The 20187-nt window shown below is 45.6% G+C and overlaps 1 protein-coding gene across 1 annotated transcript; it reads right to left on the minus strand.

Moving 5' to 3' along the window:
• Nucleotides 1-8024: 8024 nt before the first annotated feature.
• On the minus strand, nt 8025-19848 carry LOC144105268 (defensin-like). The gene is made up of 3 exons (XM_077638414.1): nt 19696-19848; nt 13698-13739; nt 8025-8281 (listed from the first exon to the last, which is right to left on the minus strand). Exons 1-3 carry the CDS (start codon nt 19736-19738, stop codon nt 8169-8171), a joined length of 198 nt encoding a protein of 65 aa, XP_077494540.1. The 5' UTR covers nt 19739-19848; the 3' UTR covers nt 8025-8168.
• Nucleotides 19849-20187: the final 339 nt, after the last annotated feature.

Genomic DNA, 20187 nt, shown 5'->3' on the forward strand with positions numbered 1-20187 from the left:
GGTAGTGAGCATGCGCAGAACGCAAGCGCAAGCCCTGCGTCTTGCGTGCGTACGCTAGCCAGCGGACTTTACGTTGCGGCGCTTGCGTGGCTTGCGTACGCTAATGTTGACAAGATGGCGGTGCTCAGCTCGCCCGCTTCGGAATGAATACATGTCGCCGCTGGATACTCCGACGCAATAGCTCGCTCAAATGGTAGCGGTTCGCTTTTATTTCGCCTACTCTTGCCCACACGTACCGGTATAAGCGATAACTAGCCCCTGCTTTTCAGATTATTTGGCGATTTTCAAGTTCCTAGGCCTAACTAAATGCAGTATGTTTTCCTCGTTGCAACGACACCTGGAGAAGCAGTTTTCTAGATTTTATCCAGTTCTTGCATTTTCTTCGGTTTGCATAGTTTTTCTTCTTGGAACAAAAAAAGGCTCCCAATGCACTCACACTAGTTATAAGTAATTACGGATGAAATTTTCTTCACCCGAGCGTTGATGTGCTTTGACGTCTTGTCACTTGATGGCGCTACGTGCGCCTGAGGGACGCTACGGCTCGGCCAGCTAGAACTATACTTCGGAGCGGACACCGTAACGCACGCAGCGCCGTAGCGCTTTGCGCACGCAAGCACTTGCGTACGCACAGCTAAAACTGTCTACTGACAGCTTCGGACGAAGTGGCAGCGGGCCTCCGTATCCTCCTCGCCTATTCCCACGGGGCTCTGCGGGATTCGGTCATTCCAGCGCCACGTGGCCTCTTCCTGAAGCGGCGAGCAGGTGATTGCTCTGCGCGGCGCGAGCAATCACAGTGGTATGGAGCCTCAGATACGCGTCAGAAATGAGCATGTTCTGTTATTATACAATGTGCGAAGATTCCAAAATAGCTAACATGTTGTTTCTCCCAACACGTAAAAAGTTCAAAAAGCAGTGATTAAGTTCATTCCACAGGTTGGTAACGAGTTTCAGCCCAGTGACCCGTCTGTTAATCAGCGACGTGCTCTATTGACGCCACGACACGGTGTCGTCAATGCATTTCTATTCGAAGTTTTGTTCATGCTACCAACGTAGCCTATCACAGCTGCATGAAAGCAGTGCAGTGTTTAAACACTGAGCTGATATGTAGTATTTTGGTTATATTTTAAGGCGAAGTTTGAAGAAAACAGATTTTTCATCACGCTTCAGTCCATTCTGGTCTAGATTAAACACGGCTTTCTGGCCACGAGGTGATTGCTAAAGAGCGCCATGAATGGCAAGAACTTCATAATTGTACCTTCCTTCCTCGCATATGATGCGTAAGGTGGGTGAATAATTGCAAACGCTTCTTAGCAACTGTCGTCTGCTCACACGATCACAGCGTTTTTCCCTGCTAGTCAAAAACACATTTTGAGCGCTAATTTCGACTGTATTAAAAAGCTTGAATGACCCCCTGACCCCCGGAACGTACGCTGCAGACGGACTACAGTCAGATACAATTAAATATGCAGCAAATCTCCGCCCACATTAAGGACCATCGAACAAATTTCATCCGTAAGAAAATGTAGACCACTGGTAAATCTTTTCTGTTTTCCTGAACAAGCAGTCAATCGCGCGTCGAAATTGTAGGCTCAAGGATTTCGACGTTTCTGGCTTGTTTGATAAAGTCCAGCACTAAAAAGTTGATTTTGATCACTGTTGTAATTGGTAAGCGTTGTAATATTAGGCTGCGGACCATGACCAGCGTTACCAACTGGTGATCTTTTTTTTTTTCAGTTGTGTTCTTATAAGATTCACACGCAATAAATACACATACCGCGTTTACGCGGGTAAGGGCCGCACTCGTGTAGCGCGAAATATAGCGTCAGACTGTGTGGGTATTAAAGTAGTTTATTTCCGCTTTCGGGTGAGTGCCGAAAGAAGAAAGTGAACGCGCAAAAAATTACAGTTTAAAGTGTTCGTCGCACTTCACCATGCTGAGTTCGCAAGTTTCAACGCCAACGGGGTTTTTGCGCGCGCGGCACTTGCGAACTAAGGATTCGATGCTCATATCGATAAAAATTTAATTCGAGCCTGTAATGCAGCCAAACTCAAGCATAGGATCTTATTAATAACCAAGAATCATTTACTGCTGCTTATCTACAATCTAAAATCACTCCAAAGGTTCCACAACGTCAAGAAGCAGCTTTGATTCTATAGAGACGCAAGATATGGCATCGGCGCCATCACCGCCTCGTCCGCCATGTCGCACTGCCACCGCGCCTCCTATAGGAGCTGAAATGACCGAATATGTGTGGCGACTCTTCTAATCTGCGTCTTGTGTGGTGAAAGAGGCGGAGTCTCAGTGTATTCAACGAGCGTCCCGAGTACGAACGATCCTTCTGGGCCTTAGCGAGAAGGCTCATCCAGTGGCTCTGGGCCTTGGCGATATGACTCATCCAGTCACTCGACGCAATGAACTTTTAATTCGTGACTGTTTGGTCTTTCTGTTTCCTTCTAAATTATGTAAATATGTTTCCCTAAGGGCCAGTAAAGCTGTTTGTGTCTTCATTCCCCAAATGTCAGCTTCCATCCTTCCTCATTCGTTCTCCGGCCAAACAACGCTACCCAACATCAAACCAATCGGCCATGCTACCCGATTTATAACAGTAGAAACATCTGCATTGCTATTTCAACCTGCTAATTAGAAATCCTACTTTTGCATACAAGGATGTTATCGATGTGGACAGTATTTTTGATGTGCTTCGTTCTAGAGTCCCCTCAAACAGGCCGAAACGTACAACGTTTATGCAAGCGACAGTTTATTTTGCCCCATTTATTAGCACTACGTGCATTTCCTCTACGTTTTTCAGCGCCTTTTTTATGGTAAGCACGCCTGTTAAACGCAACAGAGAAATCTATAGAAAATGTTGGTCCAGTACGCTGGTCTCGACAGCATGAGGGCTTGATCACGTGGCGCCCCAGTGGGGGGGCTCTTACTGTTTACTGCGATAGTACATATGTATTGCAACATAAACTGTATTCAGCAAGATGGTTGCACTGGATATGCGCCCTTCGGCGATAACTGCCGAGGCTTACAGATAGTTTTCAATCCTGCAGAAATTTTTATGGAAAAACCACCACGAAGAAGAAACGATGCAGCAGTTACGTTTGCTTATGCTTTATTTCAGGTTTGTTTCTAGCTTTTATTTCCCTGTTGCGTTATTCACGTCACCTATCCGCAGGTCAAGGCTCGGCCACCGAAAAGCACTCGCAAACTGGGGACCGAGAGTAATTTCGCAGTTTTGCTATTTTCAGTCCCCGGTTATCTTCTTTAGGAGCATATACGTCTGAAGAAAAAAGATAGGGGGAAAACTCGCCTTGTCTGAGAAGTTGGCAAGCTCAGACACATGTGGTAAACAGATATACAGTCGACGCATACCTCTGAGAAGCCTTTCGCTTTCTTTTCTCAGCTACTGCAAAATCTGTAACGAAAATATTTAATTTATTTTTATTACCAATTACAATTCGGCCACCATTAGGCCATAAAGATAACTTTCGTTTGCTGACAAAAAGAGTTTCTATTCTACGAACAGATGGCACCACAAGGCTTTTGAATATGAGACATCGTAACATCCCGCAAAATGCTTTCGTTTAGCACATGCAAGCATCCATGCGCTATTTTAAATTTCTATTATGTTCATTCTGTCTTAAGTACTTAGAATTTATTGATACTCTCTTCCTATCATACCTGCATACTCCAGGAGCAGACGACAAGCAGACAACAAGGGGCAGAGGAACATGTTTAACGCGCTCTCCTGATTGGCTGACGAGGTCTCTAGCTTCCGTAGAGGAGGAAGAAAAAAAAACATAAGCTGAAGTTTACAACCCACCAGGCGCAGGCTAAACCCGCTTTCAGGCCGACTAATCGGCTCAGCAATTGTCAAAGCGAGGAGGATGAGGAGGTGAATAGTTTCTAAATTTTTTTCCAGTCCATGCGCTCCGTTGTTTGCGCCGTCCGCCACGTGCATGAAAGCTGGTACGGTTTGCAGTCGAGGCGGAGCCAGTGACGCTTGGTCGCGTGGCAGCCGGCCATTTCATCCGTCGTCTAGATGGGTCTGATTCCGACGTCACTGGCTCCGTGTCGTTCGCAGATGGCGCAGGCTTCCGAAGCCAAAAACAGGTGAGCGGCATTTCCCTCGCAGTTTCGGGTGCAGTTTGCTGCGTTTCTGTTATCGGGTACAATTCTAGACGGAAGCATCAGATTGCACACAGAAAAGGCCGTCCGCACGTAATCATCGACCGATTCTCCTGACGTCTCGGTCAATCCTGGTCCTGCTCGCGTGATACCACAGGGAGTGGCAGATGAAATGGGATGAGCTACATCATAATCAGATTAAGGGCGACACCATGAAAAACGGTTGACACAGTTAGCTGAAGGACCTGTTCTGAGGGGCTCTTGCCACTTTGTTATAAAATTTTAGCCGCATATACTGCTGTTACTTTAACTACTTTATCCACATTGCTAAGGACATTGGCCTCCTTGTCTCTTCACGCATAACTCCGATCGTTGCCTACGCCTAGATTTCCTTTTAGCGCTTTTAAGCTACCTCCGTAATTTAGAGCATGTCCGATGCTTTCCATATTATACTTGATTATGTCGGTTACGTTGAGTTTTTCAATAACCTTTATAGCTCTGCCAGTTCTGTTCGGTCTGTGGTGTTAGAGACTTTCATATCGTGGAGTTTGTTAATCATGCCTATCGTTTTCTGCGAGGGCTAGCCGGTATCCGGTCTAACCGTTCTACCGCCTACGTTTTCTGCTGCCTCCGTGATGAGAGCCGTGAGATTATCGTTCATTTTTTGAACACTAAGGCTGTTGCTCTTCGTTAAAAACGAATATCTGCTTTGCAGCGAGATACTGAATTCATCTACTTTCGCTCTTATCGTTATTAGTTAATAGGCTTCTACCTTGCTAGTTTGTTCCGTTCCCCCTTCAAGTCCAGGCTAGTGCAGACCTTACCATCATATGGTCCAGCCGCCGCGGTGGTTGAGTGGTTATGGCGCTCGGCTGCCGGTCCAAAAGACGCGGGTTCGATCCCGGCCGCGGCGGTAGAATTTCGATGGAGGCGAAATTCTAGAGGCACGTGTGCCGTGCGATGTCAGTGCACGTTAAAGAACCACAGGTGGGCGAAATTTCCGGAGCCCTTCACTGTGGCGTCTCTCATAGCCTGAGTCGCTTTGGGACGTTAAACCCTCCTAAACTAAACTAAACTATATGGTCACTGCATCAGACCTTTCAGTGGACCTCCAGATCCTGCACGATGCCAGGGTGAGTATGCAGTATGAAGTCTATTTTGTTTTTAGACTCGCCATTGGCGTTCTTACACGTCTACTTCCTGTTCTTGTTTGAGTTTTCGGGGAGAAGTTTGCCGCTGCATGTAGAGGACAGGGTTAATGGGAAATATACGGCAGAAGGCTCGGTCCTGCAGAATGTGTAGTTGGGCTGGCGATGATGCTGACAACGGTGCTAAAAGAAAGAACTCTTGAGTGTGCATGCCCATCCTCGAACGCGCTTCACTCAATTGGAGACGACATCAACCATTGGTATTTTCAAATATTTTTTAACGTGATGTCGTTAAGTGCTCTGTTACGCAGCAAATCCGGCGTTGGCGCTGTCGGCGTTGTGAGCGAAAAATAACGAGCATGGCTCTGGCAGGTGGTGTCCAGAGGGCAACCTAAGAGGCAGGTGGGCCACCTAGGTGCCGTGGCTTTGCGAAGTCATCACAGGCTGCCCATCCGATTGTGGGCAAACTGCCCACCATGGCAGGCGGCGGTTCAATTAAAGATTGGTCGCTCGGGAAGAGCAACCTAAGTCGCACAAGGCCCAACGCTGGGAGCACCTGCCATCGCGGGGCAGTGGCGCATTGCTTAACCACTGATCATTGCGTCAGGAGGGATATGAAGACTACCAGGGATCTATTAAAGTAAAGTATGGAATGCCCTTCCATATATACGGGAATTAATCCTTTACACTATAACGTCATACCCTTAAGGCGGAGCTTAAGTGTGCCCTCGATTTTTTTTTTCAGTACAACAAAAGTGTACTAGAAATGGTTGAACTGGTGAAAGTGACTGCTAGTGGAGATTCATGAAACAAAAGTGTGGTGGGTGATTGTAATGTTAGCCACCCATTCTGATGGCTGCCCAGCCATCTTCTGCCACTTGTTGAATGAGTGAAGCAAAGTAAAAGCATCGAAATAACCACTAAGAGTAAGCCCAACTGTCTACGCAGAGTTGTGGCATCAGATGTCTGATCGTCGTGTAATTTAGTGCGAGACATTTTATTAGGTACTGCCGCCGCGGTGGCTGAGTGGTTATGGCGCTCGGCTGCTGACCCGAAAGACGCGGGTTCGATCCCTGCCACGGCGGTCAAATTTCGATGGAGGCGAAATTCTAGAGGCCCGTGTACTGTGAGATGTCAGTGCACGTTAAAGAACCCCAGGTGGTCAAAATTCCCGGAGCCATTCACTACGGCGTCCCTCATAGCCTGAGTCGTTTTGGGACGTTAAACGCCAATAAACCAATAACGCAAACTTTTCGTAGCTCCGTTTTATGTTTTTGTCAAAACCTTGCCCTCAAAAATCGAGGGTTCATCAAAAAGTGAAAAAATGGCCAGGGCTATGACTAAAGGTTTGGTTTCGTTTTATGGAATTGAACGTTCCGCAGTGACTAGGGCTATGTGGGACGCCATAGTGGAGGGCTCCGGATAATTCCGACCAACGGGGGTTCTTTAACATGCACTGGCATCGTGCAGTACACGGGCCTCCTAGGTAAACGTTTCCCGCCTAGAGCAGCAGCCTGCCCACCGCGGCAGACGGGAGTTAAAATAATGATTGGCTGCTTGGGAAGATCAACCTGGTTCGCACAAGGCTCACCGCTCGGAGCACCTGCCGTCACAGGGCAGTGGCGCATCGCTTAACCGCTGCACCAAGGTGACAGGAGGGGTGTGATGACTCCAAGAGACCTATGAGCGTAAAGTAGGGAATGACATTCTGTATATATGGCAATTAACCGACCACACTATAGCGTGATACCTTTAATTCACAGCTTAAGTGTCCCTTCCTATTTTTTTTACTAAGGTGATTGTTTTTGTGCTAACAAATAGGTGGAGTTGGCGTGATGACGGCTCTTGCATATTTACTTTGTGCAGGTACATCTGTGGGGCGCGGTACCACGCTCGATCCCAGGAAAGAAGTTCAAGGAGGGTGAGGAGGACAGTTGTTTCGAGAATTTGCAAGTTCATCTGTTCCGTCGATCATTTGTGCCGTCCACCGCGTGCATAGAGGTGCTGCCGTATAATAGGCATACAATGGTGTTTATTAATAACGATTGGCATACTGCGCTCTTTATTAATGCCTTCACTTTGGATACCCATAATAGTGCAGCCTGACAGGGCGCGAACTGCCGTTTTTAACTTCGGCCTCGGCATCCTATGGGGATGAGAGACGTTCTTCTCTTATGTTGATGTCCTTGAATTAATAGTTTCAAAAATTAAAAAACCGTAACATTCCCTCCCCCCCCCTTCCACAGTCGCCCACATATGGCTACTTTGTTGGACAAATGTTTAAGGGAATCCCCCAAGCTGCAGTAAATTTTTAATGAGGAAGCCCAATTACTCATTGTTACTCACCTATAAGCGCACTCACACGGCTACGAAGGAAAGCTATAGAGCTTTCACAGAAACTTCGTAGGTAAAAAGAAATTCATCCTGGTCAGGAGTTCGAAGCCGGGACCAGCGCTCCCTGCTCTGCAGCACCACTCCCTCCAAACTGCACGGAGGGGTGTGTGGGGGAGGGGTTGAGGGCCTTCAGCTGAAAGGACGACAGCTTTGCTCACATCAGGAAGCTCTGAGACAGACCACAGAGCAAACCCGTAGCTGCATCCTGTGTTAGTTTCTCCCGAGTTCGTCTATCAACAGCATATTCGTCTATCAACAGCATATTTTTATCTTTTTCAGAAAACAAGGGCAAGGAAAGCTATCTGCCCCGGCCTTTTGCCGCAAAGATGTAATCACAGTCTTGGAATTTCACTGTTTTCTATTTTAATCGGCGCTCTCGCGGTTTCCATCAGCGTACGAACGAGCTGCAGCTGAGCTCGAAACTGGCCTCTTCGACCCGTTAGGGAGCCTCATGCCAGAGACCTCGGACTCTCCCGTAGGCGCTGCAGGTCTCAGTCGACGCATTCGCAGACGTTGTCCTGGCCGCAGAAGCCGTGCGATTTGCCGGCGCTGACGCACTGCCGCGAACAGGCGAGCTCGTTGTAAGGGCAGCCGAACCCACGACCTGCAAGCGTTAAGAAGGCAGCCAAGAAGAGCGGCGGTCAGAACAGGCAGAATGGATTGTGATCCTGTCTCATCAGGCGATAATAATAATGCTTATTTCGACACCATGCAGCATACTTAATAGCAGGGCGTCAGTACTGAAAGGTGCCTACGACACGGGCCTTAACATTTGGCGGAAACATGGCGGCTTAAACATGTGAGAATACATAGTCTTTAAAACTATAGGTAACCCAGACAATTGAGCAATGTTATGGCACTGCAATTAAACTCCTGCGGGAAAGAAAAATACAATTCAAACAGACAGTTTTGCTATAATATTCTCGGGAAAGAAAAATACAATTCAAACAGACAGTTTTGCTATAATATTCTCAATGCTGCAAAAAAATCGATCTTGAATCAAAGAAAAGAGTGAGAGAGTCCAGTGGTGTGGACGTTCCTTTATTTATTAGATGAGAATATTTGAAGACAACTTTTTTACAGCTTGATGGGCAATCGTGGCTCTTAATGATTTAGTCTTTGATAATCCTAATTATTTCTAGATATTTAAATGTCTCATTGGCCAATATATCTTGAGTTGCATACTTGCATGTGTTTCTACATTATGCACTTCCTGCAGAAAACATGGTGTGCTTGTAATTTCATGATTAACAGCATGGAATAAGCGAAGTTGATATTATTCAGCTGCAGAGAAATTTACGCATATGAGAAAGAGCTTCCTCGGTGTCATGTGCTTCAGGTATGTTTCAATATTCTTAAGAAACGTTTTCAAGACGTGCAACTTTCAAAAGTTTTGTTACGATATTCGGGCACAGGCTGATCTACAGTAATTCCAATGGGAGCGAGAGAGCGAGTAAAACGCTTACACGGAGTACGTGAGGGCTTAGAAAAATTAAGCAGCTAATACGAGATATTTTTCTTCGAATGTAATTAACCCCACTGTGCTGAGATATTTATGAATATACGAAACTGCGAGTGGCTTTAACACTGCATGATTTCTAGACGGCTGGAATTGTTTTCTGTTTGCGTGTTTAGGCTTCCAGGGTGGTTTTTACGTCTATAAATAGGTTCTGGCTTTAGAACATTCAGGTTAAAATTATTTTTTATGTATCTATTGGTGTAGACGTTCTTGCTCACGGTTTATTCTTGATTCAGTGTCAATTATTCTTCACGAGAAAAATGGGCTGTATCATCCACATATATTATGAATCTCCTAAGAAAAACCGCTGCAACTGGGTAGTTACTGTAAGCATTAAACAGAAGTGAGCCCCCCCCCCCCCCCCCAAAAAAAAAGGCAAGTACTATGAAGAAAAAATCTTTGATTTGAAAAAATTCCAGAGGCTCGTACAAAACGTCACAAAAACATTAAACGTATCCAAAAAATAGAAGCATAAAAAACATAGAACATGTATTTTGTGCCTTACTATGCCCAGACTGAGTATGCAAAGTTAAATAGCCATTGAATGTAAACGTTCCGGCTAGCATAAAAAAACAATCATTTGCACGTGCGCATCGCTTTGGGATACTCCGTAGTGCAGTGCCAAGGTGTACCCTGGGCTGTCTCTCAGGTAGCTGTGTCCGCTACACTGCTGGTGGTACGGAAGTGTTCAGAACATGCCAGGTACTTTCAGTGAAGCCCTTAAAGCAGTGAATCTCCTCGGCAATGGCGGAAACGAAAGCTGCAGATGGCTACCTGTCGACAGACCGGGCCTGGAGGAGCAATCACCCCGGTACGAACTAAAAGAAGACGAATGAACGCCATCTTTTCGCACAGTGCTGTCGTTTGCACCTACAGAGTTAACTGTCGACGGTGCAAAATCGCGAGAACACTGACCCCGCTGAGCTGGATAAGTGCGAGAAGAAGACGCTACCTAGGACGCCATGCTTGCGCGATTGCTCCGTGTTGACAGGCTTCGTATGAAGTTAAAGGTACTCCATTATGTAACTGAAGAAAAAATTCCTGCCGAGACTGAATTAGAGTTCTTGTACATACGGAATGGAGTTACTTGCCCAGAAGAGGCGCTATCATTCAAATTGAAGGCTATGTGTAGGGGCGGTAAGCAACGAGTTAACCGGGGTTTTTCTCAGGTATTCTGATGCCCTCCAGTACCAGTACAGCTAATCCGCAGAAGCAAACTTCGTACCCCAAAACCCTATTTTTAAATAATAGTGGCGGCATTCCCTGAAACACCCGGTATTATTTTTGATGCAATAAAAGAAACTTTATTGAAAGTTGTTTCGTGAATCCCTGTTTAGAAAAGGTTAATAGGCAATGTTTCTTGTCAAACTCCTTAAAGCGCCTGATTTTTTTCATGTGGCTTAGGAAATATTCGCAATAAAGGTATAGGCCTACATTCACCAGTTATTCGTGTCGCTTTTTTGAAAGTGAGAGATATACGTGGTGATTTGCATGTTTTGAATTGACTGCTTCGGTGAGGAATATGTGATGTATGCGTGAGGCTGGACATGAAGGTCAAGAACGTATTTCGTAGGTTTTAACTGTATTGAGACCTGCTTTCTCGGCCAAAAATTTCAAAAATTTAGAAACTTTTAAGAGACTGGTATGAAAATATGGCAGGTAATGGTCCGTTTTTGTCATATGTAGCTAAATCTTTCTTTTAAAGAGTTTCCATCGATCGCGTCGAACAGTTAGGAATGCGATAGAAAATAAATGGGGTACACTTTTGACGATAGCAAAAACGTGAATAGGAAAAAGATTACGAGGCTTCTGTCGGGGTGATCTGTGGATATATTAATTGTTATAGTGACATCTAACATTAAATAAAAAATTGTGTTCATAAAAGGTCTCCCGCTCAAAAATGCGTTTGTCCAGTATTGCTCGGGATGTGGTATTAATAAATTTGCGCGACCCTATATCGGTATTCAAAACCCATGAAAAATTTTATAGATATTCTTGTCTAGAACACAATGTGCAATTACGGCAGCTCTAGTGGACTCCTCTGTTTAGAAAAACACCCTAAAATAGACATTAAAAACGCTAGTTTGAAAAATTTCGCAACATTGAGTTCTTATTAGAGAGAAAAATAATATTGCACAGAATAAACCAGTCACAGTTTCGCTCGAAACATCGCAAGTACTTATTGCTATTGTATTTTATTTATTTCTTTCCAAAGTTAGCCAAACTAGCCGAGCGCGTTACTAAACGCTTTGCGTGCTTTGAAAAAAAAAATTGCGTAAAGCTAATTGCAGATCTTAGGCATAGTAGCAACGCAAAAAACACACACAAAAGAAAAAGAGCGAGACACCGAGAGACACGCACAGACGCTGCCTGTGCGTGTCTCTCTGTGTCTTGTTCTTCTTGTTTTGCGTGTGTCTTTTGCGTTGCTACTATGCCTAAGATAAGTAACCAACTCGCCCAAGAGCTCGTTTTACTAATTGCAGATCTCTATAAACTTGACATCAGGCATTGAGATATAAAGAGTGAAGTATATTTCAAGAGGTCGACCAAGTACCCTTTCGGTGATCTTATTTGGATACACATAATGGTAGGAGGTCCTAAAATAAACCCCCCCGAGAAGGTTGCCCATATACATAACACTGAAACGATCATGAAGCGATAGCAGCGAGTGAAGTGTTTCTGCAATGTCCGATGCATATTCTAGACATGCAACATGCGCGGTACTTGCACATATGAAAGTAAGTTATAAAAACCGTGGACCAGAATTTTGAAAAAGAAAGTAAAAATGCTTCGTTACGAGGAATGGAAAGACAGAGCAAATGTCTTGCTCTCGGTGGAAACCTCAGTCGTGTCTTGATGGAAGAGGCGCATTGACATCACATAGCACACAGCCATCTTTACCATTTGGTTTCCATCGAACAGCGGTAGGGATCCGATCGAGCCTCCTCGTACTCGGCATCAAGTGAACCACAGCAGCGGATTTAGAAAATGCTATTACTCAGCGGTTTCTTTGCCCCCGCGCTGAGGGTAGCACCCTCTCGATGTTACCTACAAAAAAAAAAACTTGAGGGCAAATTTAGGCTCCGCCCTAGGGGCGCGGCGCGATAGCTTTAAGGGTTACCTTCAGTGGCTTGCGTGTCATTTTGCATGTCCTCTCGCCCATGTTTTGCCTACTTGCCCATATATGTAAAATTTGTAATTCCCTGCTTTAAACTCACAGATCACGAGAAGTCCTCATATATCTGCTGGCACAGTGGCGGAGTGGGGCAGCGGTTAAGCGATGCCCCCGCAGTTGGCTGTTGGCTCTGCCCGAACAGCCTTTCGCGACTAATCATCGATTCCCATCCGCCTCAAAAGTGGGAGGTGCGGGGTTCGATCCCCAGTGCCGCCGGGTACCCATCGGTGATACAATGGGTACAAGCTTTCCCCTGGCTTGGTGCACGGCTTCTTTCTGATGACATGCTTGGGAAATGTGTCTTTGATCCAAGCTTGAGTAGAAGAAAAAACCTTGTGTCATGGCGCTCTTTGGCCACAGATGGCCTTGCGGCACAAAAATTCACATCATCACTATCATTCATCATCATAATTCATTCAATGCCACCTGCCGTGGCGGGCAGTTTTCTCACAACTCGTGGGAAGGTTACCACCTCCCACGATGGACAGGTTGTGATAAGGTAACAAGGTCACCTGGCCTAGGTGGCAGAAGGGCTGCTGCTTTTTCCCTCAAAGCGTCGGCAACGCCGACGCCGGATTTTCCGCAGTTCAATAGTCTTAACGCTATCATGTTAAAACCAGAGACGAAGTAACTGCACCCTCAAACAAGGACACTATGGAAACTTACGATAAAACGCTACTCATAAAATACTTTCTGCAGATGCTGTGAAAAGTGGTTTTTGGACTTTAAACTCCTACCCGGCGCGGTGGCTCAGTGGTTAGGGCGCTCGGCTACTCATCCGGAGTTCCCGGGTTCGAACCCGACCGCGGCTGCTGCGTTTTTATGGAGGCAAAACGCTAAGGTGCCCGTGTACTGTGCGATGTCAGTGCACGTCAAAGATCCCCAGGTGGCAGAAATTATTCCGGAGCCCTCCACTACTGCACCTCTTTCTTCGTTTCTTCTTTCACTCCCTCCTTTATCCGTTCCCTTACGGCGCGGTTCAGGTGTCCAACGATATATGAGACAGATACTGCGCCATTTTCTTTCCCCCAAAACCAATCAATATTATTATTATTATTAATTCAGCTCCATTCGTTATTTCCTGGAGGTATGCCTGCATGTTAAACCTTTTAATAAATTTCCTAATAAATTGGATTTCCCACGAACAGGAAACACCTTTTTCTTCAACGCTCTGTTCGTTTCTTTTACCGATTCAACGAGCGATGTGACTAGCCGTGTCCAAGAGGGACATGAGGGATTCCTTGGACCATGTGTTGTAGTTTCATTTTTCCTTTGTTAAAAGAGAGATGAAAGAAACAAAAACAGACCCGCAATGCAGTTACTCACGCAGCCTAAGGTGATGGCTCCCTGGGGCAGCGTACAGGGAACCTGTAAATGTGCAGTAATAAGCCACAGTTTTTATGATTCGCCCACCAAGCGGGCTGAGGGGGAACTCGGCGCACAGCTCGCAGTATTCGCTGCTGCAGGCAGGTAAATTGACACTGTTGCGTCGCTCAGAGAAAATTCAAGTATAATTCTCTCAGCTTAACAACTGGCTTGTTCGCGCTGAACTAAAATTTTGTTTTACGCTACGTGCAGGTCGGGTACTTGCCTGAATCAGTGACAGTAAATTTTCAATATAGGTTGCACTGCCGTTGATGGAATAAAAACATTCCAAACTTAAAAACAAACAAAGTTTTGCATCTTATGCGATGATGTCGGACCAACAACCGACGCTTCTGCAACAGCTGTGCTTGCAGCGTCAGCCCTTGTAGGCGGCAGTGTGACAGTAGACCAATTCGAAACGCGCCAAAGAGTGGTTCACAACGGGGGCGAGAGATGGAGCCGCTGGCACAGGTGCTTGGAGAGCGTCATTTTAACGACAGCTTAAGGCTCCGGTTCAGGCAAAAGGTTGGCGTCGTCCGGCGGTGTTGTGTAAAAAAAAAAAAAGAACGAGTCACGCGTTATGTAATGCGTCCATGTCTGGAATGAAAACATTGGAGTTTTAAATTTTTAATATATTTTGTCAGGATTGGAACTCACCACCCCTGCGTCACCAGCTATGCATGCTACCAAATAGGCACAATAGGAACTTTTTTGCTTCTTTATTGCATGGAAATAGTGCCGAAAAGAAAAATCTAAGCATGCTTACGCCACAGAACACCAGGCCACCATACCCATGCACTAGCCCACCTTGCAAAACATCAAAAGTCTGGAAGGCACACGCATGCATCCAGATAGGGGAGCCAGCTAGGCGGCTTTTCTAGGGCAGCGTATGTACTCCCCGCACAAAAGCGCATTGCTCACGAAACAAATATTTAGACGACCGTGGTGATTCGGCGTGGCGGTCCATCATGCTGCTTTTCTAGAGGCTAAATAGTCCCTGCAACATAAGGAGATTATATTGCTCAACACCGTTTTTCTCCACAGGCAAAAAACTGATACTGTAGGGTATGGTGTCAATGTCCTTATTAATTGTTCGTTTTAATACGTCCCAGAGAAACATAGAATCAATGCACAGAATAAAACAGTGATCAATTGTCTGGTGTATTGCACAGGCGGCAATTTATCGTCCATGGCTCAAGCATCTTTTTAGCATGAAGCCATGCCGTCACAAGGCAGCGTGGATGTGAGCAAATTAAAGAAGAATGTTTTTGCACAAGAAGAAATGTACATTCGCCTGACACGTTTTAAAACACTGGTGTCAAGGAACTCCAGAAAAAGTTGCCAATACAACGGTACAGGGAATAAATACTCTGTAAGTGCCTGAGTCATCTGCCTTCTGGAGAGGCTATACAGGTGGCCTAAAGAAAAGCGCACAGTGAGGAAATTGAACGTGGCAGCAACTTCCTTAAGGAATTCCCATAAAGGCACCTCACGAGTGTACCCAGTCTGTGCGAATAGGAAAGGCAATTGAGCACTGAGATGCCTGATAAGCACAGCTACTAAAAAAGGGTGGTTTGCCGATTTAAAAAGAAAAAAAACGCGAAACAAGTCTATGCACGAGGCCAGGTAGGAACGTTGACTGGGATGGGGTATAAGGGGGTGATGTGTGCGTGGTGTTGGCTTAGTTTGAAGCTGGGTAATGTATTAATTACAGGAGTGAACCAGTTACCTGCTTATGGTCAGATACTGATTACAGTAACGTTTTTTTCCGTAAACTGCACTGTTGAAGCGTTCAAACAAAAGAACGTGGAAGTTTTCTTGTGATAAACGTGTTAATGTTAACAGCGAATAGTGAATGTGTTAAAAGAGAAACCGCCGAACGGAGCTATTAAAGCCGTCGCGTCATACCCTGTCTCCCTAATTTTCGGCTCGGTACCGCCGCACGCGATGCTGACTTTCTATTAATCCACACCGATTCGGGTAAGTATTTTATACAGACGTAGTATAAGATAAATTACGGCAAAATGTCACCTACGTGCAAAATTTGAGCGCCAAGTTGTGCAATGATTTTTTCTCAGCGACGCAACAGTCTGTACATCTGCTGCAAAATGGCAGACTGATGGGAGAGCTCAGAGCTCCTAGAGTATGTAATCATAGCTGATCAGAAACTCCGCTTCACAAATTTACTACTGTCCACTTTGCGGAGGTTAGCGAATGGTCGCGCCACCTATGAGGTGACCTGTTAGCTATGGGTCAGGCTCTGTCACTTTTGGTTCGTCTTCTCAGAAGCCCTGAGCAGGTCGACTGAACTCCATAGGTGACTTGATAGTACATAGGGTATTTTGCAATAGGCATGTTCAGATAGCTCTAGGCCGAGTTGGCGCATGTTGTGATCTGCGCGGAGGGAGCGGAGATAACATCACAAAGTACAGCACCAATCTAGGTTTTGATTAATTGATTCGTTCATTCCAGACAACGCTAGCGCCCGTTATCGGCGGTGTATTAAACCAGCAAGTGACAAGCAGAGCTAAGGAACAACAGCATGTGGCTCATCGCCACAGAACCAGGAATCGAAGTATTTTCGGCAACTGGCAAGAGTCGCGACGAGGTTGTGCGCGAAAATAGAGTGTTGTTTCATCTTTGAAATACTCTTATGTCGATTTTTTGACAAGTGGCAGTGGATTAAATTTGTCGTTTTTTTAAATTCCTTTTAATCTGATTGTAGGGTAGTTGTTTTTGTTTTGGCTATGGTGTAATTTTTTAGGTTTTGGCGCTTTGCGTTAGACTTGTATTTATATGGTTTAGCACTAGTCTTGCTAGGACGTCTTCATCTGTTTCTTGATGAGGCGGTTATTTTGTGCTTCCATTGAAAAAAGCAAGCTTGATACGTGTCGCGTTCCTGGCTTTGCGACAATGAGCCACGTGGTTTTCAGGGTCTATAAATATGTCACCTGCTCATTCGAATAAACGCTTGGCAGTGAGTGCACTCGTGTTTTCTTCTGTCGTTTGCGTCTCGCCTTTAGCTTGTATTGTGATGCACTGCACCGGTGACCATGCTACGATTAAAAAAATAGAAACGCTATTGTAACTCACAATGCCTATGTTAAAAATATTAACATTTTTAAGTAACAAATTGTGTGTACAAATGATACAGGAGAATAAATTACGTGAATATAGGACCGCACAGCTTGATTATGGAATGAATAATGTTGTCGAGCAGCTGCTAAGGCTGCCTGAGCACGGAAGAATAAGTGCACGACGGGCCGTGTGACAGAAAGCGCAAGAGAGGGCCAACGAATCATTGTAGAAGGCCGCTGTGTGCCCGGCGGGGATACGTGAGCGAAGACGCAGCGTTCCAATGGAGGAGTGCTATCGCTCAAAATATAGCCTATTGTTTTCAATAAATCTGCCCTTAATAAACGTCCTTCTGCACGCATACATAGTCAATTGCGTCTTAAATATTGCCACCAGGCAGGGATTGACATTCGAGAGAAGCCAAAAAACTTGCGATAAAGGAAGTGTTGCTGCCATAACGAAACAGTTTTGCAGTTAATTTGTGTACATGAGCAGCCCCAAATTCATGGAATAAACTTGTGAGGGCCTATTTGAGTTCTGGAGTTTACACATCTTGGCTGAATGGATGAATTGTGTCGGCACCCGGTTTAAATCAAAGCGGTTGCTGAAGCCGCCTTGTCTAGAGTTAATGCCCATGTCCGCACTGCATTGAGCACAAGAAAAATTTTTGCTCGAAATCCGTCTTACTCCGAGTGATCTCTGCTTTATGTGCTGAGTTATATGTGATCTTAGGCTATTTATGTCACAGCTCTGGGCGATTGATGATATATTTGTTTCACCCGCCGTGGTGACTTATTGGCTTTCGCATTCGGCTGCTGATCCCATGGTCGCGGGTTGGATCCTTAAGGCGAGAACGTATTTTGATGCAGGCGAAATGCAAAAAAATGACTATGTGCTGTTCGATGTTATCGCAGCCTAAAGAAAACCAGGTGGTCTAACTTAATCCGGAGGCATCCACTACAGAGTCTCTCGTAGCCAATGAGTCGCTTCGGGAGGTTAAACTCCGAACTGTGATGTATTTATTTCGAACGTTTTTTGTAACTTTCAGACCTATTCAGTTTCTTTCCAATTCTAAGGTTTACATGGAGCGCCATATGTGTGCTCGTGTTTAAGTCTAAGATATAAATCCAACGTTAGTATGTGGCGATAGAGATGTTTATGTTTATGTATCGCTCATGGCGCAGTCAGCACCACTTCTCTAAGCTGTTGTTGATGTCTAGTCTCCTGGGCGCCCATCAGTAACTTGGTGTCTGAACAGCTGTGCTTCTCAAAATCAGCGGAAAATGGGACATGCATATAATTACAGCGCGTAACAATTTCAGTCTGGACGTTGGCGGTGTAAGGATAAAGGTTTTGTCGGGGGCCCAAATATGTCTCAGCCGTTTTCCATCTGAATGCCCAACTGCATGGCGAGAAGGCCCCACGTGTTACGAGAGTTTCGAAAGCATGTTTCAGTATTGGGCCCATTTTTATTGCCTTTGCATAAGTGAGGATTTAGAACTTTGACCCTCGCAAGCAGAAGATGAAAGCCCTTGAACGGTGTAGACTGAACTGACGTTTTTCAAACACGTTGTCTGTACGTATCAGGTTTGTCAGTAAGGTCAGGAGAAGTACCACGGTGCCTCAACCGTGCGAATCTAAAAAGACAGCAGCCACATGCTGCATTGACAAAGAAAACGCAAGCGAGAACGATAACTGGGGGCACGTGTACGTTGGAATTACAGCGAAGGCTGTCGTCTCTATGACTGTCCCGGGGCAATTCTTCGCACTAAATTTTGCACGTATACGTAGAGCACGAGCAATAGATAGCTTTTTTGCACACCGGCAACGCCACATCATCGTAACAAGTGTTGCGACATACAATAGCCAGCAGATTTAATAACGCAGGCTAGGGACCCTGTGGTCGTAACCTTAAACAAAAATTCTGGAATGGCTAAGCAACGCTAAGCGACGGCTTAACGTAAAATTTGCAGCGAAAGGTATGCCACAGCCATCTTGAGGTTTGCTTATCGGTATTTTTTTATGTTTTCACTTATGCTTTAGCTAGAAGAGTGCAAACGGAAATGACGAGGACTAACTATCAGCAGCCTGTGGCAGGTGACAGCTTGTCACCGGCTAACAAATGAACTTTTTATGAGACCTATAACCAACCCAGTATACTGCCTCGGATAAAACGAAGCTTAGTGTGCCACCTAGGATGTAACGACCTTTCGTGTGTTAACCTCGCCTCTAACCAATCCTGGTATGCCACTTCCAAAATAACGAACATTCTTGTTTTAACCTCGTACATAACGTACTTTCGTATGTTACCTCGGACAAGACGAAACTAAGTATGCCACGTCGGATATAACGGAGTTACGTTTCTGGTTCTCATGTCCAAACAACTTATTGGATATAATAATAGTGCCACCTTGGTCTTTAGTGCGTCAACCTGGCATATAACGAAAGGTGTGCTGCCTACACAATAAAACGTTCCAACGAGGACCGCCTAGGAGCTTTTATTTTTGTATCTCCTAGTATTTTTTTATTGTTTTTCTAATTTTATTCACACCTCATATTTCTTTAGCTAGGTACTAGCACCTGCTTCTACTTGGCTCTGACTTAGCCGCAGTTGGCTGTGTGGCTGGCGACTGCTGATCGAGGGTCATTGTGGATGAGCTCCCTGCAGCCAAAATAGTGCATGCGCAGCTTTTAATCGCGCTCTACTCAAAACATTGGTTGTCAGCCTGCTAGAACAGTTGCCTTTAAAGCGCAAGTGCAAGCACTTATTGCGGCATTCCGCTGTGCATACATTCGGGCTAGGAACTGCTTACTGAAGGCACCTCGCTATAACACCTTTTCATTGTATAAACGAAAATCAGAGCACCAAGCGGCTCGGCCTCACCTGAAACTAGCAGAGCCATCAAGAGGAACAGGAGGAGAGCCATTGGAGCTGCAGCCGGCTGCTACGCACGTTTCTGTTTTTGGAACGAGTGGGTGTCTCAGCGCTCGCCGAGCCGCCGCCGCTCGTCATATACGACCGAAAGAAGCAGAGTGAAACAAAATATACTTGTATTCCGCAATTTGCTCTATGACGTGCCACGAGTCGCGCGTGTCGTAAAGCCCCCCTCCCCCCCCCCCCCCCCTCTTCCCACTCTCCACCTTCTCTGTCGCTTTTCTCCCCGCCGCCCACCGCCTTCCGTTAGTTTACTCCTGGCCGCTTAGAGCGCGCCATGAGAAACAAGATTGCGGCTGCTCGCTTTGGTGCGGGCTGCTGGCACGCCGGGTCTCTACGCTGTTACTTGCTTCACGTGTTTTTACCCGTTAGTGAAAATCAGATGCCTGAAGCCCTAGTCAGTCGCTTTCCAAGGCGAGCTAAAACGCCTAAATGCGCTCA

The sequence above is a fragment of the Amblyomma americanum genome, chromosome 9 (assembly GCF_052857255.1).
Source record: "Amblyomma americanum isolate KBUSLIRL-KWMA chromosome 9, ASM5285725v1, whole genome shotgun sequence".
Taxonomy (NCBI): Eukaryota; Metazoa; Arthropoda; class Arachnida; order Ixodida; family Ixodidae; genus Amblyomma; species Amblyomma americanum.

Bases quoted from the DNA above. Each gene is read 5' to 3' on its own strand.
- LOC144105268 (XM_077638414.1), bottom strand. From the start codon at position 19,738: ATGGCTCTCCTCCTGTTCCTCTTGATGGCTCTGCTAGTTTCAG. The intron at 13,740-19,695 runs GTGAGGCCGAGC...GCACATTTACAG, and splicing joins GATGGCTCTGCTAGTTTCAG to GTTCCCTGTACGCTGCCCCA. The intron at 8,282-13,697 runs GTGAGTAACTGC...TAACGCTTGCAG, and splicing joins GAGCCATCACCTTAGGCTGC to GTCGTGGGTTCGGCTGCCCT.